The sequence below is a fragment of the Urtica dioica genome, chromosome 12 (assembly GCF_054948205.1).
Source record: "Urtica dioica subsp. dioica isolate 48M chromosome 12, U.dioica_male_clone48M_v1_H2, whole genome shotgun sequence".
NCBI lineage: Eukaryota > Viridiplantae > Streptophyta > Magnoliopsida > Rosales > Urticaceae > Urtica > Urtica dioica.
In genome coordinates, this window is record NC_142767.1 from 14,814,397 (window position 1) to 14,835,619 (window position 21,223).

General features: G+C 39.4%; 4 protein-coding genes across 4 annotated transcripts; all 4 read right to left on the reverse strand.

Moving 5' to 3' along the window:
• Positions 1-391: 391 nt before the first annotated feature.
• Positions 392-4,941, reverse strand: LOC149379433 (uncharacterized). The gene is made up of 11 exons (XM_089604418.1): positions 4,503-4,941; positions 3,056-3,143; positions 2,726-2,817; positions 2,518-2,636; positions 1,907-2,022; positions 1,694-1,821; positions 1,518-1,604; positions 1,288-1,348; positions 1,157-1,197; positions 941-1,061; positions 392-782 (listed from the first exon to the last, which is right to left on the reverse strand). Exons 1-11 carry the CDS (start codon positions 4,844-4,846, stop codon positions 723-725), a joined length of 1,257 nt encoding a protein of 418 aa, XP_089460544.1. The 5' UTR covers positions 4,847-4,941; the 3' UTR covers positions 392-722.
• A 3,083-nt stretch (positions 4,942-8,024) lies between these two features.
• Positions 8,025-8,993, reverse strand: INP1 (transcription factor). The gene has a single exon (XM_089604490.1). The coding sequence runs from the start codon at positions 8,923-8,925 to the stop codon at positions 8,080-8,082; it is 846 nt and encodes a 281-aa protein (XP_089460616.1). The 5' UTR covers positions 8,926-8,993; the 3' UTR covers positions 8,025-8,079.
• Positions 8,994-12,452: 3,459 nt separating this feature from the next.
• COI1 (RNI-like superfamily protein) lies at positions 12,453-14,854 on the reverse strand. The gene is made up of 3 exons (XM_089602988.1): positions 14,193-14,854; positions 13,609-14,083; positions 12,453-13,521 (listed from the first exon to the last, which is right to left on the reverse strand). The coding sequence occupies exons 1-3, from the start codon at positions 14,669-14,671 to the stop codon at positions 12,700-12,702; spliced, it is 1,776 nt and encodes a 591-aa protein (XP_089459114.1). The 5' UTR covers positions 14,672-14,854; the 3' UTR covers positions 12,453-12,699.
• Positions 14,855-17,222: 2,368 nt separating this feature from the next.
• LOC149379436 (flocculation protein) lies at positions 17,223-21,213 on the reverse strand. Its single transcript, XM_089603333.1, has 4 exons — positions 20,887-21,213; positions 20,682-20,797; positions 18,995-19,238; positions 17,223-18,668 (listed from the first exon to the last, which is right to left on the reverse strand). Exons 1-4 carry the CDS (start codon positions 21,115-21,117, stop codon positions 17,418-17,420), a joined length of 1,842 nt encoding a protein of 613 aa, XP_089459459.1. The 5' UTR covers positions 21,118-21,213; the 3' UTR covers positions 17,223-17,417.
• Positions 21,214-21,223: the final 10 nt, after the last annotated feature.

Here is a 21,223-nt window from a genome sequence, read left to right on the forward strand (position 1 = left end):
TTCCAAACTTTTCACGGCAGACAATTTATTTGAAGTTATGGTTAATTTTACATGGCCTTTTTTAGTAGAGATTACAGAAAGTACATGCTCATTTTTCAGAATGGGTAACAGAGAGAATTGTTCAAAAAGAAATTTGTTCAATTCGTTTTTATTTTTTGTCTGATGAAAACCAATACATGATTTGTGTTTCTTTGGTGCTCGACTATTGTTGGACTGCAAATATAAAGGCAGATTTCCCAGGACCATTAATGAACAGCACTCGGTTTGAATCACTCTCTACTCTACACGAACATCATACTATATATTGAATTATTTCTCTTGCACCCTGTTAGAGAAATAATGAAATATAATATTTTTATGTTGTAACCAATAATTTGATTAATCAACAGAGTTGCTAGAAAGTACCGCAGTGACAGATGAATATTGATAATAAAGAAATGAACAAATTGATAGGTAGCTAATTCTGTCATCTCATACAAATCTGATGTTAAATTAGTTAGGCCTAGTACATAAGTGGCTATTATCATTTATCATAAGAAACATGTTTTCTACCTATTTCTTCTATAACGCGATTAGCAAAAATAAAATTCAAAAAAAGAAAAATCAGAGTTCCGTGTCGAAATTAAGTCAGGAGTAGTACATTGTCAGCAATCCCATTAAGCTACGAGAAATCAAAGCTCTTTCGGAGGATATGTAAAATAACCAAACACTGTTCTGAAGCCTCATTTGTACCAGCCAGTGAGGAAATACCTCAACAAGAAACAGAAGCCGCACCCAATTGCCTGTGTTCGGTTCAATCAAGAAATGAATTTTAAATAAGAGCACAAGAAAATTCATCAAGAGATCTCATACCATCATTGTTAAATTATTCATGTAACAGCTATTATCATGATTGGCAACTTGAAAATTCTCATTTCAGTGACCTAATCATGGAAATTACCTGGAAAACTAGAAGATAGATACAAAGCGACTTCTCGGACATCCTGCCGAACTGTCTAAGAAAGAAGTTGACCAGCGTCCCGTCGTTTGTACCGGTCAATAGTCCCGTTTGGGGATCAAAACTGAAAGGTAAAGTTAAAAAAAAAAGAGGGTCAAAATAAAAAAATTTCCATTTCAACAAAACCTCATTTATTTTACTCATAATTCAAGTGGGTACCGAGGTAGGCGATGCCGGGGACATGGAACAATTCCGGCAAGCTGACCAAAAAGAAAAGAAAAAAAAAAATTAAAAACAGAAAAGTGAGAGTTTGAATCTGGATAGAGAAAGATTGGTGGGAAGGAACAAACCTGTGGAAGTGATAAGAGAAAGTTCAAGACTTGAGGAGCGAAGAAAATCAAGAGAGTTTCGCTGAAACAAGAAAAACAAATACATTAAGGTTAAACAAAACCCACGAGGCATCAACTTAATGTGTTTATGACATACGTCATCCCTTTCTTCAAGTCTAAAGAGTCATTTATAAAGAAAAGGTTATGAAATACAATCACACTCTAAAAATTTGAGAGAAAGCGAGTCGTACCTATAATGGCCTAAAATTCCGACTACGGCCATAGTCATTCCAGCAAAGTATGTATAAGTATCTCCAACAAATACTGAAGAAGGATACCTGAAGCCATGAGTGGAATATTTTTTGAGAATTTCATTCTAGAAGGAACGAAATTTATAAGAACTCGGTCCGTGGATTAGAAATATGACCAGTTGTAGGAAAACAAAGCCAGTGATGTGGCTAACAAAGGCTGAACCAAGTAGATAGAGAAGGCATGTGCTAGCTTGTATTCGGGATCAGTAGATGCCCCGATTTGCATGATGTTGTGTATCAAAATCTGCAAAAAATGAAGATATTTGCTCAACAAATTATAAGCATTTAATCACTTTTGGTAAATCCTTTACAAACCCTTTTATGCTTACAGCAGCTGAGATGACGATTGTCTGCCCAACTTCAAGGCCATTCAAACCAGCATGGATATTAATGGAATTTGTACAAAAGACCGCCAAAAGCCCCATGTATAGTTTATACATCCATCCTTCACATAGAAAGAAGAAGAGAATGAAGTGATAGATAGATTAATAATCAGATTTCCACCAATACGAACATTATTTATTGGCTGTAAATTTCAGGGGTGTAATTTTGAAGTTGAAGTAAATTAAGCGTTCAATGCGAAATAGCCTGCTAGCAGAGATGCCATAACAATATACGGATTAAGTCACATTTTCGCTAGATTATATGCGCATGAAACGTTAGAATCCTTCATTGAATTCAAGAATCACGCAAGTTTCTCTCATAATTCAGACATCAACTTTCACTCGCTTTGATCTGCGAGGCATACCTTGAAAAACCTTATCAATTAAAGTCCACTTTGGAAAATGATATTCCAAAAATCAATTTTTATTTTTAGATTTTATAATAAGTCAAAATAATACACGCAGTTGAAGTTAGATTGGTTTTGTTGATAAGAGGGACAAAACAGAAAGAAAAAACGCCACAAAAGAGAATTCCAAGTTTCTGAAGTTAAACATACCCAAGTCTAAAACACTCAGCCCAACATAAGGAACGAGAGGCTTTGGTATAAGGATAGTTGTATGACCAGCATAAGCCATCAGCAGAGGAAGCGAAGCAAAAGATGGCAGCAATAATTTCCTGTTTTTTCACAGTTGCAAGAGTTCTGAGCATTCATACAAAAATCCATTCCAATGAAAAGATGCACCAAGAAAAGTTACAGTACTTACACTCTCCAACGAAGATCAAGGACATCATCTACAAATCCTAGAAATAGCATGAAACATATGGAGTACAATGCTGCATTGTACTCAACAAGCCACTGCAATCAATATATATATTTTTATCAATTAGACTTCTAGTCATAAAAAAAATGGTATCAAATGTTAAAATGACACTGCAAAGGTGTGATGGAGGAGGAACCGAAATAAGAAACAGTGCAAGAGAGTTTCTCTGAACCAGATTGAGAGAAGAACAAAAAATTAAGAAGAGATTTGTTTATCTGAATCACTTTGAAAGGATGCATGAAAAAGAAAGTACAATTAAGAGAATAAACTTACATTTGAATCTGATGTAAAGTTGAAAAACTGAAACAAGGTAGCCACGACCAAGAAGACAACTCCAACAGCAAGACCCAATGACTCTGGCCTGTTAAACACATTTAGCATCATTAAGAAGACAATCGGGAAAATGAAACATTCATATGAATTTCATCTGCAATAGTATAACTTTGACCTTTACTTATCACGGACTAACTTTTTCTGGATATAAAAAAAAAAAATAGCTATTGGATGACCAAATAACAGGAACTCGGGCCTCACGAAATTGGCGGTTCAAAACTAGATTTTTTTAGCGGTTAAGCTCAAACGTAACGGCTAAAAAATGAGACTATCTTAGGCTCTAAGCAATCTAAAGGAACTCGGGCCTCAGGAAGTAGGCGTCGCTGGGCACGGAATTGTCGACGGTGGGTATCAGCTCAGCACAAACTTTGGCTCCGTGGACGAGACCAAAGTGGAACCACCAAAGCTTGCTGAGTTTGGATGTAGTCCAACAGCGGAGCCCATTTCCTCGATCCCAACTCCGCCGTTGTAGAACAGTTGTCAAACATTAAAGATACTCCACAACTGTGCAGAAGCGGTTTCAGTGAACTCACCGACGTTCTCGTTGATTATATCCGAGTACGACTGTCAATCTGACCCATCATCAGTGAGACATAAACACCGGCTGTGAATGGGTACACTAAGCCTAGGTCTCAAGCAAGGCGTTTTGACCGGACTTTCTATAAAATTGGAAATGACGGTAAAGCCTTCTTTTTATAAAATTAACACCCTGTATGGACAACGCTGCAAGCCTCACTACCACTCGATGCATCTTCATAACATTTGAACAAGATGCCCATGCAAGGATAGTATGAAAGCGCTGTAAGCAGACTCGTATTCCTTCTTTATTTCTGCAGATTAGTTAGCCTGAGTCGAGATAGTTCTTGAAATGCTTCGGGTGATACACTCTATGGTAGTCTTGTACACTTGCTCTTCGCTCATTCCGTCTTCAGTGTATCGTCCAAATAGAGAGTCCAAAATTCCATTAACAGCACTGACCGAAATGGCTTGCTCGTCAAAAATGTCGCTTTTTACAGTTAAAATAATAAGAAAATTCTCAATGAACAGCAAATTTTTTTTTTTTCCAACAGGATCATTATAGTTGCAGCAATAAATTTCAGCATATGCTAGAAGACACTTCAAACTATATGAAAAATTCAATTAATTCATCAAAAATTTTATGCATTGACAAATTATCACTGCATAATCATAACAAAAGAAAACAAACAACATGACCTCTTTAGCATCAGCAGAGCAATGGAAATCGCACATTTTATAATCAGTGAACTGATGGATAGCACCTTATATACATGCATAAATGCATAATATACCAAGTCAACAAAAAATTATCGAACGTTCTTCGCCATTAAACATATAAGCAAAAAATAAAATCATGATATAGACTCACACTTTGACTGTCCCTTGAGGAGTGCCTTTCTTGTTGATGTCGTATCCAAAGAGGTTCCGCTTGAGAACGTATCTCGATGCCACGGGGATCAGCTTCGCGGCGGCGAAGTAACCAGCGATGCTCATTCCGGCATTGATAAGGATCGAACGCTTGAGCGCCGAATCGATCCCGTAGTGCCGGAAGATTAGGTATAAATAGGGAACCGAGAACACCACCGAGAGCTTCAGAATCACGGATGATTTTGGCCGCGCGATCGGAGAGTCAGTCGAAATTTGAAGAGTTTCTACAGCTGGCTGCGGTGGCGTGGGAGTAGAATTCGCTGAAGCTCTCTTCCGAGCTGCCATGGCTCTCTGCCTCTCTATCTCTCTCTCTCTGGAGAGATTGTCAAGAGTTTTATATTTATATATGTTTTTTTATTTTTTTTTGTCGTTGATAAATTCGTGAGTAAATCTGTTTGTTCAACGCGTAGTTTTGGAAACTTTCGGTTGCTACGTCATTTAGCCTTTCTTAATTATTTTCCTTTACTATGTCATTTCGCCCAATTAAATGTTGCCAAATCAGTGTGTCAAAAACTTGTTGCCAGATCAGTATTTTTTGAAGCAAAAACAGGAAGAAAAAAAATGTTTCCAAATCAGCAAAATGAGTCTACGACTCTTTCTTTCTTTCAATAAAGACCTTCATTTGGAAAATAGTTTGTTAAATTATAATATTTTTATTTTCATGATATATTAAAAATAATTATGAGATATATAACCTAAGATATTTAAAATATATTTTCCACATTAAATAGCTGGCTAAATAAAATATTATATACTTAAAATTATATGCTTTAATTTGAGTTCAGTCAAACAAAGCACAATAGTTAAATCTTTCGTTTATCACACGTATGTAGAAGGAGACAATAATGTAAATTTCAAAGTAAGATTTAACCTTTTACATGTCACTCGTTTGGGAAATAATCAAAATCCTATTCTCATATTCTATCTAATCTAACACTCGCGAAAATTCAATATCACATCACCCAACAAAATTAAACATGTTATATTTGGAATTTACTCTTACCAGGTCAAAAAGGTTGAGAAATGTACTCAGCCTTGATCTGCATTAAGATCAAGAACATTGTCATCTTCTAGACCAGTCGCCAAGAGCCTTGTATGTCGAAAAATTGAAACTCGCCTAGATTACGACACGGGAAAATGTCTAAGAGGATGAGATTTCCAAACTAAAAAATCACACCTCGTCGATGGATTTTAGGCTGAGGAAGTGCTAGTTGACCGTCCAGGATCGATCATTAACAAATAGGGCCAATCTCGACTCACTTCAGCCCAACAACGTGTTTGGCTCATTGTTCAAGCCGTTGTCTCATTATTAGACCAAGAAACACAATGAGTCTATGGAGTCTATGCATACTCTCATATACCCCGACGTATTGGGGACCAAGACCATGTGTGATTTCCGATTCATGAACAAGACTTCTTGGATCATGTTGTTCTTCAACAGCTTTTATATATTTCAGTGATGATAGCGTCATTCTTGTTTGAGGCGAAACGATGTTGTTTATGAATCACAGGTTTGAATTTTGATCGGACATAAAGCGAGTGCACGACTGGGACTAGATCTACTCTGAGCATGCTATCATATCTCCATGTGAACACATTTATTTTTCTTTAGGAAAGCCACTAAGACTTTCTTCTCCTCTATAGCTGAGAGGTCACCCACCAAGATAGACTCCCGAGGGAGCTTTCGAGGTCTAAGATTATGTGACTTGTTTCCTCATTAGATGTGTCTTCTATCTCTTCTTCCTTTTTCTTGATTATTCATATGGATCCAAATTTAATACTCACGACTGTTCTAATGCGTTTAGCTATGGTGTATTAAATTATTTTTAATGAATGTATATTGAGTGAAGTATAATTATTATGATTATTATTATTCTACAATATGTATTAGCATGTATTAGTCATGAGGACACCTAAGGGATATGACCCCAAATGAACTCTTCAGCCAATTTGCTAACTATAATGTTGTTGCTAGCTCTTTGAAACCTCATACCAATGTTTACACATATGCATTGAGGTAGTTGCTTTGATCGAATTAATAATCTAAACAGTATCATTGAATGAATTAGAATAAGTGTGTGTAATTTTTTTTCAAGAAACTAAAGGTTTATGTATCTAAGAGCTTAACAAGAATGTCCGGACTCAGTGTTACAATTTTGATCCCTAGAATAAGTGTACGTAATGTAAGTGTACATAGCTTATCGCATCGTATCTGAAAGTGGAATATACAACCCCATTGCTAGCGGGGAATCCAGTGGAACCTCAGAAGGAGTAGAAAAATAGAAATTTGTGATGAATTACGAAGGGCCTCAACAAAAAGGAGAGAGAAGATGTATCAAAATGGACGATGAGAGATCGTTTTCGTTCTGTAATCAATGTATCAACACCGACATGTGGCGAGCTACAAGTGAGGGCGTACGCGGCAGCAACATATTCAAGATCAAGAAACTGTTTTTCTACACTCGACCTTTGGATCATACGTGGTTAGCTTAAGCGACAAGCAACATGTGATGTAGCTATATATATAGGTGTTGCTTTTTTCTATTTTCACATGATATTGTATTTACTCACGTCTAAGAACAGTTGAGAAAACACTTGAGAGATTGAGAGAAAGAGTTGTTAAAACACTCGGGTCAAGTTGAGTGTTCTTATTATTTCATAGTTATGCGATCTCTAAAGGCTGAAGTAGGTCATTCAACACCCAACTAGGGTAAATCAGTGTGTCAATTTCCATTGTTGCTCAAATTCATTCTAAAGCAAGACCAGATCCTAGATAGCTTACAATCCAATACGAGTGTCACCATGCCCATATGTCTCATTACCACCCGGTGATTCCTCGCAATACATTAAAGTTTTTTTTTTTTTTTTGGGTATATTAAACTAACAACACAGTATTTATCAGCCCACTATATCATGTACCAAATAACCAGTTTACAATTTGAAGATATATATGCTTCAATTGGTTGTTGAGTTGTGGAAATCCCTTGATGGGCAGTTAGACGCAATACGGCTCGTTCATACAACAATCTACGCACGAAGCAAGACTTTGTGTTCTTGCTGCTATCATCGTCACTTCCTGATTCCATTTCACTAAGAACCCTTGTGGCTAAGCTTCATTTACAAGAGAGCTTTTTTGGTACTCTCGGTTGAATTTTGTCTAATAGATATTTTTCTATGACTTTACTTATCTCAATTTTAAATAACATGATAATTGCATCAATATGTGTAATTTAAAAATGAAATTGCAGATTAACTTGCAACTTCTATTCTGTTAAATTCTATCACTTATTGTCCATAAAACATTCATCACTTTGATCTGATTATCATCAAAATACCCCTACAACTACAAAGAGTAGTTCTTCAGTATTGGAAAAGGAGGAGAAAAAAAAAAGGGAATGTAGAACTCGTATTATAAAGTATGCTGCAAAACAGATTATAATAAAAAAAAATGTTTAAATGAACATTGAAACAGACAACTCAAAACAGAAAAATAACATTTCTTGAAGATCAAGAAAACATTAAAGTGGTGGGAGAGTGATGGCGCGAAGAGGCGTTTTGCAAGAATCAAAGTGGGAGACGATTTGGGGGTCTCTGAAGCCAACCAAGAACTGGGACAAAGCTTCGAGGAAGAGAGCGGACTGGTAAACAGTGGTGGCTCCGACCATCTCCGTCAAGACGCTCCGCCTCAGCCTGTTGGCGTCCACCACCACCCCCGCCATCTCCTCCATCTGCGCCGCCGCCGCCTCTCCGATCGCCGCCTCCGACCAGTCCCTCGCCACCGCCGCCACGAACGCCGCCTGCGCCGCCCGCGCCCGGGCCGCCAGCGCCGGCGCCATCAGCCTCACCCCGCACTCGATCTGCTCCACGCGCGCCGTCAGGCTCGCCGACGGCTTCTTCCACGCCGTCACGATGTGCCACGGACGGCTCAGGAGCTCGTTGCTCTCCTGGAGGAGCGCGAAGCGCGTGCGCAGACGCGCCTGGAGCGCCGACTCGTCGTTTTCCTCGTCGCTGCCGTCGTCGTCGGAGTCGAGGAAGGAGCGGAGGAGGTTGGTGAGGAGGTAGGGGTGGATGTCGCCGAGCCAGCAGAGGAAGGGGGACTGGAGGGGGGTCCGCCACTCGCCGGGGTGGAGGATTCCGGCGACGGCGGCGGCGGAGGAGTCGACGGCGAGGTCGAGCGCGTCGTAGAAGGAGGTCAGGTGGTGGCGGAGGACGTCCACTTGGGTGGAGAGGTGGGAGAGGGACGACTCGTGCATGGCTCGCCGGAGACGCGGGAGGAGCGTGTCTCTCAGCTCCGACGTCCACTCCGACTCGTACTCCTTCACCGACTTACTCTGCTTCTTCTTCCGCCCCGCCGATTTAGGCATTCTTGATCTCCGTTCTTGAGAGAGAGATTAGGTTTGGCTGCTTTTGCGTTGAGAGAGTTTCAAACAGAGATTCGGTTCTTGTTGTGGCTGTTTAAGTGATCGGTCCGTTTGTTATATAGGATGGGATCATTCTAATTGTTTCTAACGAAGTTCGTGGGTGTGTAATTTTTGTCTAGTATGTTCTGATTTTTCTCTTTGAATATGTGTTGACTTGACACCTATATTATTCATTTCTTATTCATATAAATTGAAAGTTTTAATGAACAATAAAATCGAAAGTTTGAGATCAAGAATTTGCTAAGGATGCAAGACTTGATCTCAAATTACTTGAATCGAGGCATTTTGAAGCATGGGACGAGTCGAATTCGATCGTTATGGTACCTTTTGAGTTTGAACAATTTTGACCCATGTTTGTGAATGAAAGTTAATTGATACAAACCCATGATTTTAGGTTGCCTATATACTTGATTCTCATTTGACACACTTGAACCAATGAGGAAATTAGACGTGTTAAGTAGTTGTGGTAATTACTTGCCTATATGTATTTAAATGACACACACCTACTATTGTCAAATCAATTAGGCTTGTCATCCTAGTCCATGTTTAGTGAGTCCATATACTTGAATACAATATTTGTCCATTATAAAAGTTTGGCCAAAAACTCATTTCGGGCTTAGAAGTGACTTAAGTTCGAAGCTGATTTTGAACTTATTTCTAAAACAACTTTTAGACTTCTAATTGTGCTCGATGAACATATCCTTGTATTTTAGTTTACTGTTGACACCTCATAGACCCATATGACTAAGTCTTAATAATAACGTTGTGGACCCAAAATTTCACAAACTTTTTACGAGCTTTCATTCTTAATATCAATCGCTCCACTAAAGAATCGACACCGAAAACGTCTTTGATGCAATACTCTAACTACTACATTGGTCCAAAGACTACGTGTTGATGTTACCATTTCGTAAATACCATTAACTAGACGGAATTTATAAATTATCGGTTTACGTTTCTAGTTATTATTTCCTCAAACTCCTTTGTTATTTGCGAATAAGAAAAGCATATCGTGTGAGATGTAGCTAACACATCAATGTGCTTTGATAATATGAATTCATTTTGATTACCACCGTCGATTTATTTATTCACATTTTCAAGAATAGAGCATGAGTTGATATACATTAAATTTCAATAATCTTGCACACGAAGTATGAAACATCACAAAAAATTGTGTCTCGCTTAAGGACTGAAATAATTACGAATATATCCTTACATTTGTGACATTAAGGCTTCGAGCATTTCAACGAATTTTGATTCAAACCTTGAAAGGTAGCGGGTCTCATTCAATATCTACGATTAAGAGAAAGCTATAGTATTACAACTCTTTATATGTCTCAAGATTAGACATCAATAGTTCTCCTAACAATGTAATTGAGTTCGATTATCTTTTCGATCCTTAGATTGTAAATGTATGTTTTAAACTAGCTATTATTGACTCTTGTTTCATTGTGAGCATTTTTCAGGACGTAGACTATTACATTCAAACACATATTGTTGAAAGTATGCATACAATATACTATTTAGCATTATAAATAGAAACTTTAAAGGACATAATGTATGCATCTTTCGCATCTCCTTTTTTGTAAAAATCCCAACGCCTTCTAAGCCCACTATTTATTATGTGGGTATACTTATATTTAAGGAAAATAGACAAGACTACGAGTAATCTTGAGTCACTCCTAAAAATAATTCTTCCATGTGTATGAGTAAACTAGTAAAGTTGTGAAGGAGAAGTTAATTGTTCACATTATAATCCTTACCTCATTTAATAGTAAAATTTAGTCCTACATATGCCAAAAAAAAAAAAAAAAAAAAAAATCAGGCAACAAGCTGGAAAGGAAGGTAGCGCACGAGGGACGGTACAAAGAGATCTGTGGAGGAGGGAACCCACGTATGCGAAAACTTTATTGGTTTGTTTGCGCACGGGACAAGGAGAGAATATAATGAAATTGACTAATACATTAGTCATAAAAGTATAAAAGTATAAGATTTTATAATTTTTTGTAATAAAAACGAAAGTAATTATAGATTATGGTAGTCTTGTCCAGTTCTCTGATCCAGATAATAAAATTAATAGAAAATAAGTTAAATTTTCTTATGTCTATTTATGATATTTCAGCAAAAGGATTAATTTAAATAATTATAAAATTATTTAAAAAAGTATTCGTTGGTATACTTATCAATAACTTAATCACTATATTAAGTTATTAACATTATTATGACTTGCCAGTTGGTAGCTGGTACAATCAGATCCTCGCACACCAGGTTCAACAAACTAGATAGTATATATAGACATTGAACACAAGGTTGAACAAATTACATAGTATATATCGACATTAACCAGTGCGCACGAATACAAGGTAACGTCATAATTAAAAGGAACAGAGTCAGTGCACCAGATTTGGGGAAAGTCGTAAGAAGTTTTGACATAAGAGTGAAACTTTGGAATATTGCGGTCCTGGCGTTTACTGTGATGGTGAACGAAGTCAAAGCATAAATAAGTTGAGTTGTGAAGATGTAAATTATAATAAGAGCACTTGATACTCTTCTAAAATCATGGAAATTGACAACCATGCACATTGAAAGTTTTTCCCCAAGTGGTTTTTCATTACTTGGATTCCACACTTTTATTCAACACCACAACAGAATACCTTATCTGTCTAGTGAAAGATCTAACCAGCGATTACACGCTTTTGTCTCTATCGTCAAGGAATCTCAACAACTTGGTACGAAGCTTCTGATTGTATTTGTTTAGGAGAGGAAATAAAGTAAAGATGCTCAAACATGTGGTAGCTGTTTAGTTGCAATTGAAAGAGATATAGAATATATTTGGCAGTTTATAAATTATAAATATATTTATCAGGAGTTGATGGAAACTTATAAAGGAAAGTAACAAATCAATCAATCTCCAAGTGTTATGCTCAAACGACTACTCTTTCTATCCATGAACACAATTTAGAAAAGGTAAAATATCAACAGCATCATTTCAGTTTAATCGAACGCGATTTATACCCTCAGTTTTTAGAAATATCATACATATCCTTTCAGATTAATATAAATGACATATATCTCCCCTAAAAATATGTTAGATTTCAAATACCACCCTTTTTGTTTATTTTTTTTACAAAAATAATTTGAATTCTCCAAAATACTCTTAATGAAATAATTTTTTATTTTTTATTTTATGTATAAAAAAATTTGAATTAAAAAATTAGTTAAGGATTTTTATTTACAAGAGAAGTTTTAATTTTTTTTAATAAAAATAGTAAATAAATATTTTTTCTATTAAGAGTATTTTGGAAAATTCGAATTATTTTTTGTAAAAAAATAAATGAAAATGGGTGTATTTGAAATGTAACATATTTTTTTTATGGGAGATATATGTCATTTATATTAAACTGAAAAGATAAGTTTGATATTTCTAAAAACTCGAGGTATATATAGCGCATTTCGATTAAACTAAAGGATAGGGCAGGGAAGGAAGTTCGTACTATCACCAAACGACTGCAAAATGATTTCGAATTACAATGTAGCGAGCAGAAGAACACAACCTTTATTACAAAACTACCATGTTCTAGCAATTAAAACCAGAGAAAATTTAAACCTGAAAATTTTTCTTTAATAAAAGAAAGGAGAAAAAAAAAGCTCACCAATTTAGAGTTACATCAAATCTATGAACAAGCGCTAGCACTTCTTCTTGTAGGAGGAGTGTATTTACAGAGGCTCATCGTCACGAAAGGCTTCGGGGTCGAGAGGAGTGACTGTCTCGGGAAAGTCTATCCTGGGTCCGGCGAGGGAGTAATAGGCGAGTATATGAGCCGGGTGGTCCGCCACGACGTTGTCCTCGACGGAGACGCGCCTCGACGGAATGAGCTCGATGTTCCAGAAGGGTCGGGCCATGGCGAGGAGGTCTCGGCCGGGCCTGACCGGGGCCGCCCTGTAGCCCTGGACCCACAAGTACCTGAGAGAAGTCAATCGCATGACCGAGAGAGCCAAGGCTCGCTCGCTGAAGCAACAGCCCCGCATCTCGAGCTTCTGGAGGCTCGGGCAGCCGCGGGAGAACTCGAGGAGCCCATCGTCGGACTCGCCGACGTAGCCCAAGAGCATCCACCGCACGTTCTGGCTGTACCGCCCGATGTAGCCGAGCCCCACGTCGGTGAGCCCGCCGGGCCTGAGGTAGAGTGCGAACCGCCGGAGCTTTTCGCAGCCCCTCATGAGGGCTCGGACCCCGTTGTCGAGCGGGAGGTCCGTTATGGTCTCTTCCCTGTCGAGGAGGACGAGGCGGAAGTCGCAGAGGTTCTTCGAGTGCTCGCCCATGCACTCGAGCGACGCGTTCGTTATGTCCGACACGTACACGGCGAGGTACTCGAGCTCGAGGCAGCCCCGAGCGAGCGCGATCAGACCCGTCTGAGACACCACGCCTTCCTCGTCCTCGAGCCCTTGCTCGTCCTCTCCCCGCTCGATCCTCAGCCTCTTCAGCCTCTTGCAGTGGCGCCCGAGAACTTCCAGCCCTCTGTCTCCGATCACGTTCCGGGTCTGTAACCAAACGGCAATCAACGAATGAAACTATGTCTATACCCCCCCGCGAGAGACAGTTCGATGAATGTTCAGGAATGTTCGTACCTCGAGGACTTCCAAGTTGGGGCACCTTGGAATGAGCGTGCAATGGTCCTCGGTGTCGAGGAGGGCGTAGAGGAGGTCGAGCTTCTTGAGCAAGGCCGCGAAGGGGAAAATGAGCGGCATTTCGTTCCGGCCCAAGTACATGACGCCGAAGCGGCAGAGCCTCCGGGGAAGCGCAATCTCGGCGTACCCCTCGGGCTGCCCGTTGAAGGATCCACCGCAGAACTCTTCGAGAGCGGGAGCGGCGCGGAAGAAAGGCGCGAGGTCGAGGATCTCGCAGTCGCTGCTGACCTTCACGGAGGTCAGGGACCGGCAGTTCCTGGCTATGAGCTCGAGGTCTTCGAGTCTGACTCTAGTCAGGTCCGTCATGTAGAAGTTGAGCGTCTCCAGGACCGTGTTGTTCGTCGCGAGCTCGTGTAGCCAGTTTCCGTCTTCCTCGATTATCGAGCTCTCTTCCAGAAACAGCGTTTTCAGATTCCTGAATCAATCGAATTCGGAAACAGCAGTAGTTAGGTTTAGGTTTGAATCCGAACAGAGATCGAGTGAGTTAGGGCAAAACAAAAGGAAAGGGAAAAGGCGAGCTATACTTGCAGAAGCGGGCGATTTGGAAGAGGCCGTGGGTGGAGAAGCCGGAGCACTTGTCGATCCTGAAGTGGTGGAGGAGGCGGCCGCGGGAGCGAGCGAGGAGATCGAGGTCGGCGTCGGTGACGATCATGCGGCGGAAATGGAGGGATTTGAGGCAAGCGAAGTAGTCGGACATGGCGTGGACCCAGGGAGTGACGTAGCCGCCCCAGTCCTCGGGGATGAGGTTGAACATGGCGGCCCTGGGCTTCCCCTTCAGCTTCAGCGACTCCAGGTGGCCGAACCTCCGCCGGAGCCTCTCCGGCGTCGTCGTGTAGCACAGCGCGATCGTCACGTGCTTCCTCGTCTGCGCCTCCAGCTCGTACCACCGCCGGCACACCAGCGACACCGCGTCCCTGTCCTTCGCGTCCTCTATGTACGCCATCACGCAGCTCAGCACCACCTCCGGCATCGCAGCCGCCCCTCGCCGCCGATCCTCCCCCATCTCTCCGGCAACAAAATCCTCTACCTACCCCTCCATGATCGGATCCAAGATTCGCAGCCTGGATCACCAGAATCTCAGATCAGAAAACGTTTTATCTGATGTATTTAGAGAGAGAAAGAGAGAGAGGTGATGTGGTGGTGGTGGTGGTGGAATGGATGAGATGAGATGAGATGGGCCAAAAACAAGAGAGAGAGAAACGAGCAACGCGACAAAACGCACAACCAAACGTCGCCGTCTCTCCCGCTCTATCCACGTGGCCCACTCTTATTGGACGATGGGCATTGCGGTTTATTAAAATTGGAAACCAAACGGAGCGAACAAGCGTCACTGTTTTCCTATTTTGGGTAACCTGATTTATCGACGAATGTAATATTGGCTCAGTTAGGGTAGGACTTAGGGGAGGCATTGGTTCTACATTTTTACTTTCTACTGCTTTACCTTATCCACAAGTAACTCGTTGTTTACTCGATCAACTATTCGTTGAATACAGCATCATCAATGCCACGTGGTAAAAGCTAGCCAGTAATTAATACGAGTGGACTCAACTTTTCTGATAAAAAAAGAAAAAAGAAAAAAAGAGTGAACTCGACTTAATTAACCGGGGAATCTAGAATCATTAAGAAGACGCTGATTAAGAAACAAAATAAAAATATGGAAGACGCTGATTTAGGTAACCGATTGGCATACGCTTACTTGTTTTAATTTTTTTAAACAAATATGTTACTTGTATTTTTGTAGATATTGAATTTAGGACCAACAGAACATTTTTTTTAATCTCCGACAGCTCATTAGACGACAAATAATGCGCCACAAAACAACAAAATAAAACACTAAAAGCAGGATATCATGTGTATTTAAATTTATGTGTATTGTTGTTTTTTATATTTTATTTTTTTGAGGTACATCTGTGAATTCGCTAAAAGGGTAAAATCTTAGTCCACCACACAATAATGTAACTACTATTGAGTAATGTCGTATCCAGTCCGATTTCAAATCAAATGGATCGTTTAAACTATTTAGAAAATTTGAAACTGTATCGAACTACATAAGAAAATAAATCAAATCGGATTAGAGCATTTTAGATTGGTCTAGACCGATTTAAACTGTTAAAAGTTATTTTATGTAATTTTATAAATTTTAAAAGTATATGTAAAATAAATAAATTATCAGAAAATTTAGTATAAACATGCTAACAAATAATATATCCAACTCAAACTTAGTATATCCAAGTCAACCTAAAGTTTTGTAATAAAAAAAATTAAAGAAATATATATGTTTATATAAAATTTTAGAATTGATTTGATCCTGATTGAATCACAGTTTCATTTTAAAAATCGAAACAAACCGCTTAACACCGGTTAAAAAATTGTATTGAACAGGATTAGGGAAAATAATTTTGAACCGGACGAACGGTTGAAAAACTAGGGTATGGTTAAAAGTTTTCCAATTTTTTTAGCACACCCATAAAGTGCAAAATTGGTGAATACGTGCATGAGTCGTGACAATGAAACTTGATATTAATGGCTATTACAACCGTTTACAATTCATTTTTTTAGTATTTATAATAAGATCACTGAAAATGAAAAGATAATGATAGAAAATTATTCACGGCTTTCATTCAAAAGGTTTGTATGATTCTAAAAATGTGGCCACAGCTCTAATGATCGAGTTAAGAGAAGTCTTTGTTCGAGATTATGACGTTGATGTTTAAAATTATAAGTGAATACGTATTTAAAACTATTATATAATAAACGATAAGGATATAGCGAGTAAATTTTTATGACGAGCATACAAAATATAACGGTTATTAAAAGTGAGAAAAAAGAATGACTTATTTGTTGTAGATCCTTCATGTCAAAATGTTATGTCAACTAGATTTTTGACCTTGGTTAACTTTCTCACATAATTCTTAATGGGTAGTATGTCATCAACTTATAATACTAGGATAATCACATTTCATTGATAGAATTTTGGCCATTAGTAATTATTTAACACATGTCATTTCCTTAAGTTTAACTAAAGTTTTACTATAGAGAAATGGTATTCGTAATCGTTGTAGTAGCAGCAGCGTAGTGAAAAATAGGCGAAACACGTGAGACGCACAATCCATTATGGTAGAACCCATCAATTTGTTTGGCCTCAGCTGATCCGACTACAAACATCATTTCTGTCAATTATAAGGATCATTGATATGTCAATTTGTGATTTGTTCAGTGTTTCATCACAAGGATCATGGATGAACGAAAACGTAGCAAGGAGATTTAAACAGAAGCTTTCGGCCAAAATATCTTGTTTTAGGCCGATAATTCCAAGGAGATTAGTGACTTTGATGATTAAGATCGAGTCCCTTAAATAACTTGGGCCCCACACTCGAATCAAATCTCATAAATTTTTTTAAGTTTTTAATGATCATCACAAACTGCTCAAAGTGAAACCCTTCTCTTCTTAGATGATCATTATACTTCCCAAAAGATAGCAAACTGCCTGTTTGTCTCAAATCTTGCAATGGTATCATGGTCATAAAATTTGAGGAATTGCAAACCACCACATCTAGGAACAAGAATGTACAGTAATATAATATAATAATATAAGCAAGATACAAAATTCATTTCCATTACAAACAAAAGAGGCGATATAGAAGAAAAAAAACACACACCTGCAATTAAGGTGGGAATTGGCACTGATTACATTTTCCAATGGGAAAAGGGCTACAATATCTACAAACTACACTTGGTATGCGACATCTCTAGGATTGATCAGCCCTTTCTTCCCTCGGGTCGGAAGAGAAAACATCACCATCCGCACCACGAGACCTGTCACTGTCAACGTTGGATCTCCCCGAGAGCGAAACGAGGCCAATGGCTACAATGCTATCCCTGGTCTCCGAGTACAGACCTCGGCTCCCAGCTACAATCATACTCGCAGAAGACTGGGTTGGGTTGGTCTGAGTTGAGCTGTTGAGGAGCAGCCTCAGAGTCTCCCTCGCACCCTGTTCCACCAGCGTATCTGTTTCGGTAATCAAAGACTGAGAAATCGAGCAGGAAAGACTCGGGCCCGCACTGACCAGATATCCTGGGCCAGAAGAGCAAACATCGATGACCGGGATATGAACGATCGGATCACAGATCAACGGAGTAAAGGTCGGGATCTGCGCACCAGTCGCCGTAGGCAATCGGAATAAAGGGTCTGGCAGGAATGAAGGGAAATCTAACGGGGGCGAGTTGACAAGATTAAAAGGCGGCAATTGAGTTAAAAAGCTCGATTTGACCGTGGAAGGCAATAATGAAGACAGTGGAGGCAGAAAAGGTGGGTCTACTAATGAGCCCGCGAGCTTTGAAGGCTCGGCCGAGAATTGCAGCATGGAATACCCAGGAGGGCACCAACAATAGTAAGGGGATAAAAGAGCAGAACCCATTAACGAAACTTGAGTATCGGATTTCTGGGTCAATGGTGCAGCTAATTTTCCGAGGGAATCAACACATGATACAGGTAACGAGCAGCTTTTACCGCTTTCGACTACCTTGTTACTGTCTCCCTCGGAATGATTTGAGCATCCATCGGTACTGGCGGCCGAAGCGATGTTGAGATTCTCCACGACCAGATGGCTGTCACCGCGCCGCCTCAACTTATCCCTGACGGAAGTTTTTAGGGAAGACAAGTTTCTTGGCATACCTTCTTTGAAGGAACTCGACCTTGGACTAAGGCTGCCCTGAAATGAGGAATTCGCCTTTGTCGTAAGACTGCCGGGATACCGGGATCTTGAAGATTTTGATGGTGGTGATGATGATGAAAGCGTTAATTGCCCGTCCAGAGGAGTCTCTGATTGCTCGCTTGTAAAATCCTCAGCAGCCTGCGGTATTGCTGAACTTGTTTGAGCTCCAACCACGATAGATCCAACAAGATATGCACGGAGATGAGTTGCAAGGCAACCAAGCCGTGACTCACTGATTCCAGTTAATTCTGCAACGGATGGCCTCCGAGCTAGAAAATCCTTCATCTGTGCAAGGAATAAAAAAAAACATCGTTAGACCAAATGAGATAACAATACATGTATCTTCTTTTTACTTCTTCCGATTTAGAAAAGACGGTAAAATAAAATTTGGAGGTTCTTTAGTAACTTGAGCATAAAATTTGTTGGTCATGAAAATGTGTTAGCGTGTAAATATTAGAGCATGCAGATATTAGATACATTAGATACTTAACTGTCATTAATTAATTATTTATTTCCTGATTTAGAGATGAGATCAGCATTTATTTCATCTGAGATTATAATGATCAGTATATTAGATATTCCTAATATTTATTTCACTCTCAAATATGCACCTTTGCAAGCAACTCAAGACCCAAGAGCTTTGATTTCTCTGAGCACCAAAAGTAATATCTTTTTCCTTCTGGGGCTTTTATAAGAAGAGATCTTCCAGAGTTGTCGGCTGCAATTTCGTTAACTTCCACAGCTGAACTTTGGGTTTTGTTACTCAAGGTGAATAACCTCTCCGTGTGACCATCGTCTCCGGCGAAAGAGAGGCGTAAACCTGATGTTGGCAACACCGTAAGATTGAGATTTCCCCTGTGATAAAGGAGAAGATAATGCTAGAAAGTATTAGATGGATGCAATATAGAAAGCAGAAATAGCCTTAGAAAGAAATGAAATCAAACACATTATTCAGAGAATTTCTATGTCCCTTTCTGACCCCACAACATTTGGGAAACTAGAAACGCTAGCAATTACTAGGTGGGTACCTTTAGAGTTTAGGGGTCTTGAACTCGGGACTTTTTGGAAATAAACCAAGGGCCTAACCACTAGACTAATAACACTCGGCTTTTATTTTCAGCCAAATCTAACCAAATTCTTTAGATGCTCAACTGATGGAAGGACTAACCTAAACCTCTTGTTTTTCTTTTCTTTTCTATTTCTCAGTTTGATGACTAATGAGATCAGAACAGAATTATAAAAATAAGTCAGCCTACCAGCTCATTTATAATGCATATTGTACGAGCAATTTTCAGCTCTGAAAAAGGAAAAAACCATAAATGATAGGCAATTTTCCTCACTCAATTTATTAAATTTACTCGAGACATTTCCTCTCCAAATTTACAACTATGTTTGGTCATTCCTGTCACCAATAACTCAATCCAAAATCTACTTGATTTTTGTAATACATGAGGGGGGAAATGCCAGGTATAACGACTTTTCTTCACTCTTTGATGATATATGCTGACAGTGTAACTAGCAAAATTCATATACGTGTAGCGAAATTCCAGATGAAATTATAAGTTTGCAAAAAATACACAATAAAAGGAAGATTTTTTTTTTTTCTTCATCCAACCCTGGATTATAAAACCACAGTTACAATTTGTCCCCACCGGCTTTTTAGTAAAATCTATTCACCAAAAAATCAATACAGGAAAGATATAAGACTTTGAAGAGTGAAAATTAAAAACAAGATTAGGTCCATGAAATAAGTTAGTTAGGAAGGAGTGTATGATTGGATAGACAGCCAAGCAGACGAAGAAATAGCTAGAAGAAACAATAATTATTCAATAATGGCATTGAACACCAGTATCACACACAAGACTCTGCAACAAATTCTCCATTCTAATATAAACCTCAATTCTAGATATCCAAAAACTTTAAACAGTCTATTTAATATAGGATGTTGAAACTACCTTCACTTACTTTTAATTCAGAGATCATACTAGAATACGCCAACTTTACCTACAAGCGAAAAGACATATTTATTTGGAAGGTTGAACATCATTACCATTTACAAGCTTAAGCATAGACTACTGCAAGGTACTCAATATCAACAGCTATAGGGCACGATTATATTACGCAGAAAACATCGAAGTTCTTATAAAGTTGTTGTGTCTTTGCTTGACATAAAGCAATAGCAAGTTATATATTGTGTAAACAGACAAATGTACACGCACACAAAGACCCAATAGCAACAATGAGACTATAGCAGCGACTACAAATTATGTTCATATGATTATAACTCAGAGGTGTTACCTTGCAGAAGTGGGACAGAGGAGAGGCCCTTGCTTGTCGATTCTTCCAGCTCGAATGGAGACGAGAGGTATACAGAAACACCTGGCCAGCATCCCAACCTCCACCGGCTCGAAATGCTGCGAAAATCGGCACCGACGAACTCATAAACCAATCGAAATTCGGTCGAAATTTAAATCGCTTTCGATGAACGGAATCGAATCGGTACCTGCGACAAATGGGCGAGCAATCGATCTTCGGCGATGCCACTGGAGGCGCTGATGGTCTTGAGCATGGGCTTCAACCTCTCGTCGACTCGGCAAGCCCCGACGACCTGCAAATCCAGAGCCTGAAGCCACTGCACGACTCTGTCCTCGCCGTCGCTCTCCTCCACGATTGCCTCGTCGGATCGGTCAGCAACGCCGTCGTGAGAATCACGGTCTCCGCTCCGATCGGCCATCGCGAAACTCTAGAAACAGGATTGAATTCGATTTCGAATTCGATCGAGAGAGGGATTAGCTCTCCTTGCGTTGGTTCGTTTGGTTTGGGATAAGAAAAAGAGAGTC

Bases quoted from the DNA above. Each gene is read 5' to 3' on its own strand.
- LOC149379436 (XM_089603333.1), bottom strand. From the start codon at position 21,117: ATGGCCGATCGGAGCGGAGACCGTGATTCTCACGACGGCGTTGCTGAC. The intron at 20,798-20,886 runs GTACCGATTCGA...CGATTTTCGCAG, and splicing joins TGCTCGCCCATTTGTCGCAG to CATTTCGAGCCGGTGGAGGT. The intron at 18,669-18,994 runs GTGCATATTTGA...TTCCTTGCACAG, and splicing joins GTCTTGAGTTGCTTGCAAAG to ATGAAGGATTTTCTAGCTCG.
- COI1 (XM_089602988.1), bottom strand. From the start codon at position 14,671: ATGGGGGAGGATCGGCGGCGAGGGGCGGCTGCGATGCCGGAGGTGGTG. The intron at 14,084-14,192 runs GTATAGCTCGCC...CGATTGATTCAG, and splicing joins CAAATCGCCCGCTTCTGCAA to GAATCTGAAAACGCTGTTTC. The intron at 13,522-13,608 runs GTACGAACATTC...GTTTGGTTACAG, and splicing joins CCAACTTGGAAGTCCTCGAG to ACCCGGAACGTGATCGGAGA.
- LOC149379433 (XM_089604418.1), bottom strand. From the start codon at position 4,846: ATGGCAGCTCGGAAGAGAGCTTCAGCGAATTCTACTCCCACGCCACCG. The intron at 1,349-1,517 runs GTACGACTCGCT...TTCTTGTTTCAG, and splicing joins GGAATTTTAGGCCATTATAG to CGAAACTCTCTTGATTTTCT. The intron at 783-940 runs GTAATTTCCATG...AACCGAACACAG, and splicing joins TCTATCTTCTAGTTTTCCAG to GCAATTGGGTGCGGCTTCTG.
- INP1 (XM_089604490.1), bottom strand. From the start codon at position 8,925: ATGCCTAAATCGGCGGGGCGGAAGAAGAAGCAGAGTAAGTCGGTGAAG.